This window comes from Sphaerodactylus townsendi, linkage group LG01 (assembly GCF_021028975.2).
Source record: "Sphaerodactylus townsendi isolate TG3544 linkage group LG01, MPM_Stown_v2.3, whole genome shotgun sequence".
In the NCBI taxonomy this organism is placed as follows: domain Eukaryota; kingdom Metazoa; phylum Chordata; class Lepidosauria; order Squamata; family Sphaerodactylidae; genus Sphaerodactylus; species Sphaerodactylus townsendi.
This window is the reverse complement of record NC_059425.1, coordinates 85954238-85967703: the sequence shown is the minus strand read 5'-3', so window position 1 is coordinate 85967703 and position 13466 is coordinate 85954238. Positions and strand designations below refer to the sequence as shown.

At 41.2% G+C, this 13466-nt stretch overlaps 1 protein-coding gene across 1 annotated transcript in view; it reads right to left on the bottom strand.

Moving 5' to 3' along the window:
* Positions 1-499: 499 nt before the first annotated feature.
* The window catches only part of LOC125437539 (translin-associated protein X-like), a 19546-nt gene continuing 6579 nt past the window's right edge, over positions 500-13466 (bottom strand). The window contains exon 5 of the mRNA XM_048505186.1: positions 500-543. Within this exon, the coding sequence (XP_048361143.1) occupies positions 500-543 (44 nt within the window). The remainder of the gene's footprint in view (positions 544-13466) is intronic.

Below are 13466 nucleotides of genomic sequence, written 5' to 3'. Positions count from 1 at the left end.
GCTTTTTCCCATAGTTTTGAGTACAAGGGGTTATATAGCACCAGAATAGTAATTCTTTCTAAAAGCTAAGGAAAACCTTTTTAAATGGCACACTGTTTTTCAGAAGCACCAAATAATCATAACATAACTACCTTTGCATTGTGATATTTACTTAATGCCGTTACATCACCTTGACTCAGTATAATGACATACTAAAAACAATATTAGAATGTCATTCCTACTCCTCCTTTTTCTTTGAAAATGTGTTTCAACTTAATCTACTTTTCTGCTCATTTCTATTATTGGAATTGCTGCTTTTAACAATAACACTGATAAAACACAGTGAGTTCTTTGGAACTTCACAATACTTTTGCTGTTTCTTCTAGTTCTACCACCAAAGGAAATATAGCAGCAGCTACCTTGCCTTCATGCTTTGCCCCCTGCTATTGGAAAATAAATGGGGAAGAAATTTAGTGTACATACCTTACATCTGAGGAAAAGTGGATCTCATGGCATTATTTCAGTCAGCACTTAATGTTGTCACAGTAAGCCCTTCCAGAAGCCCTGGTCCCTGAGAGCTGCCCCACTTCAGAATACAAGTGGAATTATTTGCCCCATTGGGATCCCAGCTGTTAGTCCCCATGGTGATCCTTATAATATCTGTAATATGGGGACTTGGCCCTGAGTTTATGATTCACCATCTTTTTGGTATATAATAACATACTTGCTAACAAGCTGCCAAAGTATTTTCTTTAAAACCATTACAACCAACTACCAGTTATTAGCCAGAACAGAGTGATGATTATTACGAGAAGTTAAAAAATATTATTGAATACAGGACAGAGTTTGCTTATGAAATACCTTTTTTAAAAAGCTTCCAGATAATTCTTACAGTATGCACCTCTTCCCTGAAGGGCCAGGACAAACTCTCCAGAGGCTATTTACAGCTTTCCTTGTTTACAGAAATTTGGGGAGCTAGGAGAGGCAGATACTTGGAGGGACAGATTTTTGAGGGCATATCAGTTGTTGTAGGGAGTTGTATCTCTGAGTGCCTGCCTTTGTAGGGATTTTCATCTGCAAGTGTTTGCTTTTCTCTGGCTCATCTCTATGAACAGACGAGTTCCATGTAGTCTTGCACAAATAGTTGGAATTCAAAGTTCAGAAGAGCCTGTTTCTGGCTATATATTTTCTGTGACTTGATGGCATTTTATTTATTTATTTATTTATTAAATTTATAGGCCGCCTCATCCCCGAAGGGACCATTTGATCCATCTGTCTGACCAAACCACATGCCTCTTACTTACTTGGTCAGGATTAATTGTGCATCTGTCTGACAGATGTCTTTAATGTTAGATGCAAATCTTTTGAGAGGCATCTATTCTGGTTACCAATTACAAATTTAACTTCAACAATTATGTAACAAAATAAAAACTTTGTGTGGTGCCTTTTTCTTGGTTTGCCAAGTTTGCAAAAAGCATCTGTAGCTGTGCCTTTAGAGGCAGCTTCAGCACATGAAGTTGCTTTTACTGAGTAACACCATTGGTCTGCTAAGAACATTCCCCACTACAAGTCCACAGAAAATGTTTGCAAAGCGTTTTCACTCAAATCCTCTCGGTTTGTTCACATTCACCCTCGAAATGATTCTTGGCTGCCATTTTGTGCTTGTTCTGTTCTGTTTTGTTTTTATTCTCTGTAAATCCAATGCTTCGATGCTTCAAAGCTTCATGCTGTGATTTTTCATAGGTCTTGCACTCAAAGCTTTGAAGAGATTCCCCTCAAATTAAAAAAAAAACCTGACCAAGAAAATAAACAGATCAAATGGCAGAACAAGCTCAGAATATGGCGCTGAGGAGGAAGTCCAGGGACTGCTGAGAGGCATGGGAAACATCTTTAAAATATTGCACATGTCAAAACATTTTTAAAACATTTTCAGAAGACAAATCGCTAAAATCAAGGACGCATTTAAAATGTTTTCAGGCTGCAAATAAAGCATTTTGGGCCAAAAACTTTGCAGAACTCCTCAAAGGAAAAGTTTTATCTCCTGTCTGAAAATGTTTTAAAGTGTCTGTGCGGAAAGTACCGTCAATATTGCTTGCTGTGCCTGGCAGCAACTCTCTGGAGTCTCTGGTCGAAGTTTTCCATATTACTTGCTATCTGATCCTTATTACTGGAGATATTGATGGTCAGGTTTGGGACCATCTACAGTCAAAGCGGATTCTCTACCACTAAGCCACAGCCCTCCCCTGTAATATGAACAAGTGAAAATGCTTTTGTAATGCTGCAGCATGGTTTTCCTACTTATTATTGTGTAACATCTGCTCTTTTTTCTGATCAGTTGGCAAACGTAACTTATTTTTGCAGCTTATAAAGTGTCATGTATCCAACACTGCCTTAATTACATGCTGTAATTTGATTGCTGCTGGTTTATGGTATTTAATTGTAAAAGGCTACAGCATTACATTTTTTTATGTTTCATAAATATGCCAAACAGTATAATTACATAAGTAAGTGAATGTAATCTGTATTTTTACTCAGTGAGTGACTGTGTGGCGATAGAAATCCAAAATACTCTTAGTGAAAAGGATAGATTTATTTTTGGGGAAAATACATGAGTCTACCTGATACCCAGTTAGACTACTGGTCTATCAAAATTGGTATGGGGCTGAACCTGGGATCTCCTTTACAGTTTTGTTTTTTGTTTTTAGTTCAGGTGTCTAGGAAAGGTTGGAGACAGCAATATTTCAGATGTTTAAATTGTTACATTTAAGGTGTACAAGATCCATGATTTTTAAGTACCGGTAATCCAATTTGTAGTAATGCACCGCTGACCCAGCAGCACCGTGGTCGAGCGCTGGAACACCTACGCTCCTACGGCCTTCTGGTCGCACCGCACCCCCACTCCTCATCCCCCTATGAGTCACGGGTCATGAACTGTCTGGCTCAGTCACCGGGCGCAGGGACAATGGTCTTGCCCCCAGGTGAGGATTAGGCCCAGACGCTTACGCTCCTCTCCGCACGTAGCAGCCAGGTGAGATCATGCATCACATGATGATCTCCAGGTCTCCCGGTCTCCCGCTCATCTCCCTACCCACCTCCTTTACACGCCCACAATGAAACCCTAATAAAAGGTGCCAGAGACCAGCACAGGGAGAGTTGTCAGGATCACGAAATCCCGCGCTTCCTGTTGCTGACGCTCTCCACCAGATGAAACCTCCTCCGCGTCTCGCCTATTCCTTAGCGACGACCCTGCGGGGATGACTACACAATTTCAACAGAATTATAGGGAAACAGAGTCCAAGTAGAAGACACCAGGAGATCTCAGAAGCAGGACAAGCAGTCCAGACTTCCTTATAAGCGGTTAAGGAAAGAGTTCATGTCTGCAAGTTCTTCAAACCATCTCCAAACATTTCCAGCACTGCAAGTATCCTTTTTAGACAGACTTCATGGGAGGAGTCAGAGTCCTAAGCTTTCAATATTATTAAACCATTTTTGAACTGTTACTTATTTGTCTGTGAGTCTTACACTCTGTTCTGGCCAAATGCAAGGCACCTGATTTTTAGCTTGCTTCGAGAACAGAACAGTTCATGTAACTGTCTTCAGGCTGAATTAATTAATTAATTAATTATATTTTTAGACTGCCCTCCCCAGTAGGCTCAGGGCGGTGTACATCATAATTTAATATATAAAATGAAACATAAAACAGTAATTCACTCTGTAATTTAAAAGAATCAATATGGCAACAGTTCACTCCCCCCAGTCCTGTCCACAGGGGGCCTGGATGACACGAGGTTTGCTATTAACTCAGTTGCAATTAAAATAATTTTCTATATCTTTAAATGGGGGCTGAGAAAATAAATTTTTAAAAGTGCACAATGTCTGATTAACATCACATGATATATCACTTCCAGCTCATTTTCGTAATCGTGCCAGGTTGATCATGGTGGCAAAGTGAGGAAGTGCTGAGGTGGTGGAAGCAACAGCGGCTCCTTTGTCTTCTTAGTCACTGCATTCCCCTAATGAAGTTGGTAGTCCAGATGCAAGCACAGGGGCCACTGCTGCACCCATACCAAAGATAGTGGGTAAGGCATAATCACAGAGAAGTGTTTGTTTGTTTTGCAAGGAGGACCCTGGGCAGCTCTTCAAGACAGTGGCTCCCTGGGAAATGTCCTGGTTGATTAAAAAAAGTCAGAGCTCTCAGATTTGGGCTGCCTTGGCAGATAAGGAAGCAGAAACTTCTTGGCCCCATTGTTCCCTGGTCCTTACCTCTGCAAAAGCAGCCAGCAAGACTCCAGGGGTGCCACACAGCAGTGGGGGAAGGGGGAGGATGAATGAAGCTACCACAGCCTTTTTTCATGGTTAGGTATCAGGTCTAAAGCTACAGTGCTGCAACCTAGTAATGCTTGGGTTTGTTATCTGATGTGATTTCTACAGACATAAACTAATTATGCTTTATTATGAATATAATTACATTATTTTAGACTGCCCCCTGTCAGGGTCTTGGATTCCAGGATCCCCAGGCAAGCAATAGAGAAATTAAATCATCCAGGCTGGTTAGGTAAAACCGGCAAGAACCTCACCCTCAAACTGAAGCTTTCAAGGTGGTATTCAAATAAAAACAGACTAGTAATATAAAATAAGGTGGTGGAAAGTACTGTCAAATCACAGTTGACTTATGGCAACCCTATAGGGTTTTTAAGGGAAGAGATGTTTGGAGGTGGTTTGCCATTGCCTGTCTCTGTGTTGTGACCTTAGACATCCTTGGTGGTCACCCAGCTAAATACTAACCAAGGCCAACCCTGTTTAGCTTCCAAGATCTAAAAAGATCAGGCGAGTCAGTCAGGGTTATTCAGGTCAAAGAAATACACAGTACACTGATCTAATCTCACAACTGAGCAGTATTAACATTTAGGATGAATATACTGCTCAAACTGGGAACCTAATTTAGAATGGTAATTTCTCACTTGGCTTCATGTACATAGCTGTAAATAAGCTGGATTGGTTGTCAAGTTGCCAACTTTTTGATAGATCCCTGGTCAGAAGCATTAAATAGTTCTGTGTGTACTTGATAATGCTCATGTCGATAGCATTGAGGTACTGCTGATTTCTACAAGTCAAGCTGTTGTTAAAGGTACAGGAGCAATCTTAGCTTCTTTTTCTGGTTAGCTGATAATCAAATCTTGTGGGAGTTACAGTATGATCCTAAACAGAAGAAGAACAGTTTGGGTTTATACCCCGCCTTTCTCTCCTGTAAGGAGACTCAAAGGGCCTTACAAATTATTTTCCTTGCTGTCCCCACATCAGACACCTTGTAAGGTAGGTGGGCTTAAGAGAGTTCCGAAGAACTGTGAATAATCCAAGGTCACCCACCAGGCTTCAAGTGTAAAAGTGAAAAATAAATCCAGTTCACTAGATAAGAGTCTGCGGCAGATGTGGAAGAAACCTGATTCTCCAGATGGCAGCCCACCACTCTTAACCACTACACCAAGCTGGCACTCATACTTATATCAAGAGGAATGGTTAAACGTTTGCTTGCTGAGAGGTTCAGAGTCACAGCTCTTATTTTCTAGATGTCTGGATTAGTACTATAGCAGGAATTTTACAGGAGGCATTTTTTCTTGCCCCATTTTTTGAGTTTGGTCCGATAAAAACAATTCATGCCACTTCAACATTGCCCCACTCGGTCCTAGATCTGTCCCATAATCTCAACAGTTTAGCATCTTCTATTGTATCAAAAACAACAAATAAATCCAATAGCAAGTGTAGGGGAAGGGTCATCAGTTTGTAAGTGGCAACTGTCTACCAGTGCTATCAAAATTGTGGCTATTCTAAAAAGAGACTTAAAGACAAATTGAAATAGGGCAAGGACAAATGTGTCATCGAGATAATTCTGAATTTTCTTTGCCACAATTGTCTTGATAATTCTCCCCCAAAATGGGGAAGCTAGGAACAAGTCTATAATTAGCTGACATGACACTTTCATCTCCAGAGAAGACAGCAGCAGGCTAATCACAGCAGGCTAATCACAGCCTTTTAAAGAGGTTTCAGAAAGCCCCCAGCCAACATTATTTTCAGAATTTTTGGTACAGGAAAGACTTCAACTTCTTAGATGATTTTACCAACCAGAAGGGATCAGTTTAAAGGGTACACAGCCCAACATCTCCAATGATTCTGTTAACACTAGGGGTTTTTCTAATGAGTTCTAAAAGCAAAACTTTTTAATACTTCTATAAGTGTATGAGTATGCTATTCCATATAAGATTATACACAACTGTGTCACAAACTCTGGGTTTTGTCTCTCATATACCATTACTGCACATGTCAGAGATTTTCTTCACCATGTTGCAATTAAGTGAGTCTCACTTGACACTTATGGGTTCCTAGCAAGCAAAGGTTACAGAAGCCAACTGCTGATTATTTATTAACCCTTATATATGAACCAAACAGGGAAGATTAATTCTCCTGAAGAAAACGGCTGCTTTGAAGGTGGATTAAATGGCATTATACCCCAGAAACCCCTTTCCCTCTCCAAGCATCACCTTCTGTAGATTCCATTCCCCCCCCCCATTCTTTCCCAGGAATTTCCTAACCCAGAGTTGGCAACCCCAGATTAAAACTAGGTACTGACAAACAGGAAATTTTCTGAAGGTAGTAGAATCGGTCCTAGCCCTGAGCAGACGCTTAAATTCACGGGTTCAAGGTTGCATTTGCTCTCAGGAGTCAGACGAGAAGAAGAATTCGTCCTCTGATTTGATTTGGGACTTTATATCTTATGATTCTGAACCGTTTGTTTTCTTCCGTCTCCCAGACAGCCCTCCTCCGCTTTCACAAGAAAACTACATTTCCCACACCGCCTCGCTCTTTCGGAGGACTTGCTGAAGCAATAGGGCGCACAGGATATAGCTCTCCGGCGACTGCCTGCTTCGAATAGCTATGCTCTTCCCCACCCGCAGAAACAGCTTAACCTGTGCCGACCACACGGACATTTTCCCGCGAAGGCCAAAGCGGATGTGACAGGCACCGCCCATTCATTCTCGCTAACTGACGTTCCGCTGCCAGGAGTTTTGGATAGGCGCTAAGGGGCGGGGATTAAGGCGAAGGGACCCGAGTGGGGCTGCTCTCGGAGCTCGCGAGCGACACAGTTGGAGCCACCCGGAGCAGAACTGCGGCCGACATGAGCAACAAAGAAGGTGGTGGCCAGCGGGTGGAGGGGGAATTGACCGGCTCCTCGCGGCCCCTTCGAAGTCAAGGCCACTTTCCCGCCTTTCCCCTCTCAGTTATTTTCTCCTCAGATCGTTCTCTCAAAGTAACATTATCACCCCCTCCCCGATGTTTTAGGCCCCAAATGTCAGGAGAAAGTGTGAGAACCACCCAAATGTTTTGTCGGCAACAACGACTCCTCATTACGCAGTAGCATCTTCTTGGCTTACTCTGTGCGTTTTGGGGTAGTACTTGTTGATTCCCCGCCCTCGCCCTCGCCCTCAGGAAGATTTGTGCTGTGAAAAAAATGTGGCAGTTTTACCGCATGATGGCTTCGCTGCTAATGATATGCTCAAACCACTCGTTTAAAAAGTCTCTTTTTAAATGAAGGGAGATCTGCCCCCCACTGCGTCGCCTTACTTTTTAAAAGAATGGCTACTCACCCTGGCTTCGTTGGTGATGAGTCCACGAGGCTGTGGTGTTTGATAGTTAAAAGCGGCAGCACAGTCTCAAACAGCAAAATCCCGCAGTGACTCTTTTATTGTTGTTTTGCCTCCCCATCATGTTGTTTGATGCAGAGGTGGACATTTGGTTTCCACTGGTTGTCAATGGAGCAGTACCAACTGGGGTGGGGAGAGCGGAAGAGGAATGGCAGGTAGGCAATTCTGGCACTTTACCTCCAATGCCATTTTTCGGTCTGCAGTTTTTTGGGAACCCAGTGTTTTTTGTTTTATGAAAGTTTTCGGGACACGATGTTTTGTATCAGTAGCGGGGAAAGCATGCACCTTCTGAAAAAAAATGGTCAGGAGTTAATTTAATTTGTAGTAAGATTCCATAAGGTATTATTATAATTTTTCTTGATAGGACGCGGTGGTTTCAGAAAAAGAAAGCATGATAATTTCCCTCGTATTTTGAAGAGAAGAAAAGGTGACAATGTCAATTCTTCTTCAACTATAATTATGAAACTTTCAATTGGAAGTGGCGCTATTTAATCAGTTCTTTTTTTTGACGCTTTTATTCGATGCGCTAGTAACTGCAGCTGCAGAGATGATAGTTTTGAGACTTGTAGAAAAATAAAAGCTTGTGTGGAAATATATGATATATCCGCAGAATTTGTCCATATTTCTGTTAGAAAACTTGAAGTCCTTGGTTCACTAATAGCATACCATCACCTTTTTCCTATGTGTGGAGACATGGTGAGAAATTTCAAAATATACCAAGGTTGTATTTGGAGACCCGCGATGTAGTCATTTTGGCTTGGTGTGGAAACTATTTAAAAGTGCTTGCCACAATTTGTAAAAAAGTGCTGATACTCAATTCATTATTAATGACCTGATTCATTTTGAAGGTATCAGGACAGTGGTGGCCCGGCGAACCTGTCACGGGTGCCAGAGGTGGCACTCAGAGCCCTCTCTGTGGGCACACGCGCATGGAGTTCATCATGTGGGGGGCGGAAAAACACACACACACATACCTAGGCTGGCCTGGGCCCCTGGGTATGACGTGCATGCGAGCAGGGAGGACTCAGCTGGGTGGGCCTGGTGCCTGTGCTCCTGTTGGCTGCTGCTCGGGGGGGGGGGGGGGGCCAGAGGAGGTGGAGATGCTAGAGAGGCACAGAGCAGTGCGTGAGGGACCTGCTGGAGGCTAGAGCAGGCTGACCCCTGCTCAAGGAGGTGGGGCAGAGGCAGAGTGGTGGGGCGGAGGCTCTGGAGCAGCGCAGGGCAGAGCTGCAGGTGCACACAGGACCTGCTGGAGTCTGGAGCAGGCTGGCTGCTGCACTGCTTGAGGGGTAGCCACCGACTACCACCAAAGTTTACTCTCCCAAGTAGTGTGCACCTTGGAGCCAACCGTTTTTTTCTAAACTAAAACCTCAGTATTCAGGTTAAATTGCCGTGTTGGCACTTTGTGATAAATAAGTGGGTTTTGGGTTGCAGTTTGGGCACTTGGTCTCTAAAAGGTTTGCCATCACTGGTATAGGACCTATAGAGATGTGTGATTGCATGGAGAAAGAAGCCCTGATTTTCAAACAAACTAACCAAAACATCTTCTGATAATAGATGTGACTTACGTGAATCAGGGTAACCTGTTCAGGCAAAGTAAAATATTGGAAACAGTCTTGAAAAGTTTTATAGGTCTTAAAGTTTTGCTCTCAGAACCTATTTGGAAAGAAGAGTTTTGTGTAATTTGGTGTTTTTAATATGATAGATGAAAAAAATCCATTAACAGTCTTACTTGCTTTAAAAATGCTTATATAATGTCAGGTCATTGGGAACCAAACATGTGATATTTCAACATGTGTATGAATTATATACAATGTTTGAATTCTGTTTTGCAGCATTTCAGCTGGAGCTTGATACTAGACATGATAAGTATGAACGGCTTGTGAAACTTAGTCGTGATATAACAATTGAGAGTAAAAGGACCATATTTTTACTACACAGGATCACTAGGTGAGTAATCGTTCAGCTTCCTTGATTCAGTGTTTCTCCTCTCTTGTATCGGGTGACAATATACAAAGGATGAAACGATTCCTGTTTTGGAAGAGTTTTGGTGGGTGTGTCTTTGTCATGCACAGGTGAAAAAGCTGCTGAATTTCATGTTTCTACAGACCTATTAAAGTCCTGCTTTATGTTCTATCTGTTTAGAAAGACTTAAAGTAAAATTACTCTTCTGATTCATACTAAGTGCCCAACATGGAAAAGGCTGCCTTCCTGGAGCTACACCAGTATAAAAAGGGATGCTGGCACAGCTGGGGGTGGGCTACCACATTCCTGCAGGAGGAATTAGCTTCTAAAGGCTTTTTGGTCCAGGATGACCTTGATGTGGCCCTCTTTTTTCTATGGAGCTTTCCAGGTGGCAGCAGGTTACTTTTTTTTCCTGCTGTTCCATTTGGAACTCCATTGAAGTGCCCCCACCCCCAATGGGCTGTAAAAATAAAAGGAAGGGGAGGTTTAGGGGTTGCCAATATCCCTGTAACTCTTTAATAGAGATAACTAAGAGAAGCAGAAGATCCATGAAAATAGAGTGCTCTATTGTGATGGAAGTGGTATTGTGATTGATGGTGGTATACGAGCAGTACAGCTGCAGCTGTAGACCTCTGCTTTCCTACCACACAAATACAGCGTGGTAAGGGAGGGATAGATGAGCATCACATTAATCCCTCCTCCCCCTGCCTGTCAGAGTCCTTTGGGGGTGGGTGGTTTATTAAATTTAATAATTAATAATACTTTGGTACTGCAACAGTGCTGCTTGTTGTGTCCTTCAAGCAAATTCTGGAAATAACTCTTTTTGTAGTAAAATTGTAAAACGTTGTTGGTATCTGCTGCCTAATGAGATCATCTAATTAACTGCAGTCCTGTGGAAATATCAGGCTTTGCTTAAGAGATGTTTTCTTTTAATTTTTCCATTGTTATCTGTGTCTGTCTAGTTCTTGGCCGGTATGCGTCTGTGAATGATGATAGCTGTTTATAGTTTTTAACAGTAGTGCTGGCTAGACTTGCTTATAAGCGCTGTTAGACAATGTGGTAATTATAGTGGAAGTGATCATCAGTTATTTGACAGCATTGATGCACTGGTAACTGCAGCTGTACAGATGATGTTGAGAACTAGAAACAAATAAAAGCTTGTGTGGAAATATGTGATATGCCACCAAACATTGTACATATTTCTTTCCTTGTGCCTCAATAGTAGAGCTTTTATTCTCTGTCACAATTTGCAATTCTTTATAAACTAGCAGTTGACTTAGCTGAATAGTAGTTTTTTGGTTATAATTTGTACCTTAACTCATCCTGTTCTTTAAAAACCTCTTATTGTCTTCCTGCAGTAAGAATAAATCGGTGTGATGAAATCTGCTGTATTTCTAATATATTTAGGCAGCATTTAAATTGCATGCTTAGCCAATTATATTACTGTAGTATTTTAGTGGCAAACTGCTTGTAGAGTCAGAAAAGTATTTCATAGACATCAGATGTTGGTTCCACGGGCTGTCAATGAATTGTGTTCAGGCATTGGAAACGTGCCATTTTTTAGAATCTGGGTAAATTATTTGTGTATTAATGCTTCTATTTGTGTATTAATGCTTCTATCCTGATGTTCCAACAACTGCTGCTTTGTGACTTTCATTCTGTGATCACAGCGCTCCCAACAGGGAGGAAATATTAATGGAATCTGAAGCCAAATTAGATGGTGTGAGACAGAAGATAAAACAAATTGCGCAAGAATTAATGGGAGAGGATATTTACCAGTTCCACAGAGCCATCTCTCCAGGTAGGTATGAAAATGCAACAGTCATTGCAAGTAAAATGTAGCTCAAGTGCAACTCCAAAGGACTGGCTTTACTTCATTTGACATGTGGAAGTAATTGTCTCTGTTCCAAAGGAAGAATGGTTAGTTTGATCCTAATACAATATAGGATTTGTAAACTTATTATACAGTAAATCAGAGGTGTGCTGTAGAGAGGTTGACAGGAACATCTACGTAATGTGTGTTAAACTTTGGATTAATAAGTTCTTGGTGATTGTGGCTAATATTGACTATATTCAGAAGCGCAACTTGCAGGCACACAGGAGATTTATATGAGTACCCAAGATGACTCAACAGCACCTGATTGGAAGGTCTAAATGATAAATGAATGAAAAATCTTAAGTATCTGTACACATCTTATGCTTTATCATGAAGATTGTAGTTAATTTCTTTTGTACATTGGACTTACATAGACACTTTTCCTCTAAAGTGCTGGTGATAAATATTTAAGAGAGAGGTCATGAAGATTCAGTTATTTTAGGCATTTTTCCCTTTGCCAGTGATACATTGAAGACTGAATGAGAAAGTTCCTTTTTTATGTGCACACACAGAGAACCAAGTATGCAGAGCTGCTGGAATCGATATCCAGTTCATAGACACATTCACTAAAAGCTGCTTTCCTTTCTACACTGTGCCATAGCTATGTGAACAGTATTCTTAATGAAGACAAGCATGGATGACTGAGATCTTATATTCCAGAAGTAAGCCACAGTCTGTGAGTTGATAGGTGTTAGCAATTGGGACCCACAAGAAACTTGTTGAGGAGCAAAAATTCTACTCCCTCTTTCCTCTTCTGTCTGTCTGTCCCTTCCTCTGCCTACCTTGCTCACCCACTAGGCAATTTTACTTTTACTTGCAGTTTACAGTTTACTTGCTTACCTTGCTTACCCACTCTTTTCACTGTCATTGTTCTGCTTGCTGGTTCTGCTACCCAGCTTACTTATCTAACATGCCTGCCTCCCAGTGTTGGGGTGGTGGTACCTTACTTGGCTTCTCTACCACCAGCTTTTTTAAAAATAGCTACTGACATCTTGTGACATAGCATTGCAAGATCTTTATCAAGTCTATTTGCATGTATGAATGTGCTGCCAAGCTTCAAACAGCTTATAGTGATCCCAGCAAGGGGCTTTCAAAGCAAGTGAGAAGCAGAGCTGGTTTGATGGTTCTCCGATCCCTGCTTAGCTTACAAGATTGAGAGGGTCAGGCTATACGAAATCATTCTGTGAGGAGGCAGATTGTTCAAAATTAGATATGTTGAGCACCCAGGCACTGTAACTTGTTCCTTCTGTATTCCATTTCAACTGGCTTATTCTCATTTTTTTATAACAAAAACTTGCTGACACATATATTCTTTTATTTGTGTATCATCCAGGAATTCCTGGAATGGAATCTCAACCACATGGAAGGTTAGAATCAAGAGTGTGTGTGGGTCAGTTTACATTAACATTGAGAGTAATTGTCAAAAGAAAAAATATAATGCATTGGTGCTGAAAAAAATAGCCTTTTTACTTTCCTTTAAGGAAGCATTTACCATACCCATTGAAACTTCAGCATTTTTCTTGAAAGATTGTACCATTCAGGAAAGAATTGAGGGTGGTTATGTGGTTACACACATTATTAAGCATCCTGTCAGTACCTGACAGAGCAATGGATGAAGTTATCTGAGCAAATGTAACAAATTATATTATGGACAACAGTAGTTTGGATTTTGTTTAATATGTAGTTTTCTAATCAGACCAAATGCAAGAGATTTTGTTTGAAAAATGTTCCACAACTATGTTGAGGGAGTTGCTGCCAGTAATAAAGATTTGTCTCTGTGAACAGAAAGATTGGGAACATAATAATCCATTCACTTCCTAGAACAGCTTGCTAGTTTAACATTGTACAAGTGCAGATGTAACTACGGCAGAATTTATTATTAACACTGTACCTACCAGTATACTATCTATCTATCTATCTATCTATCTATCTATCTATCTATCTATCTA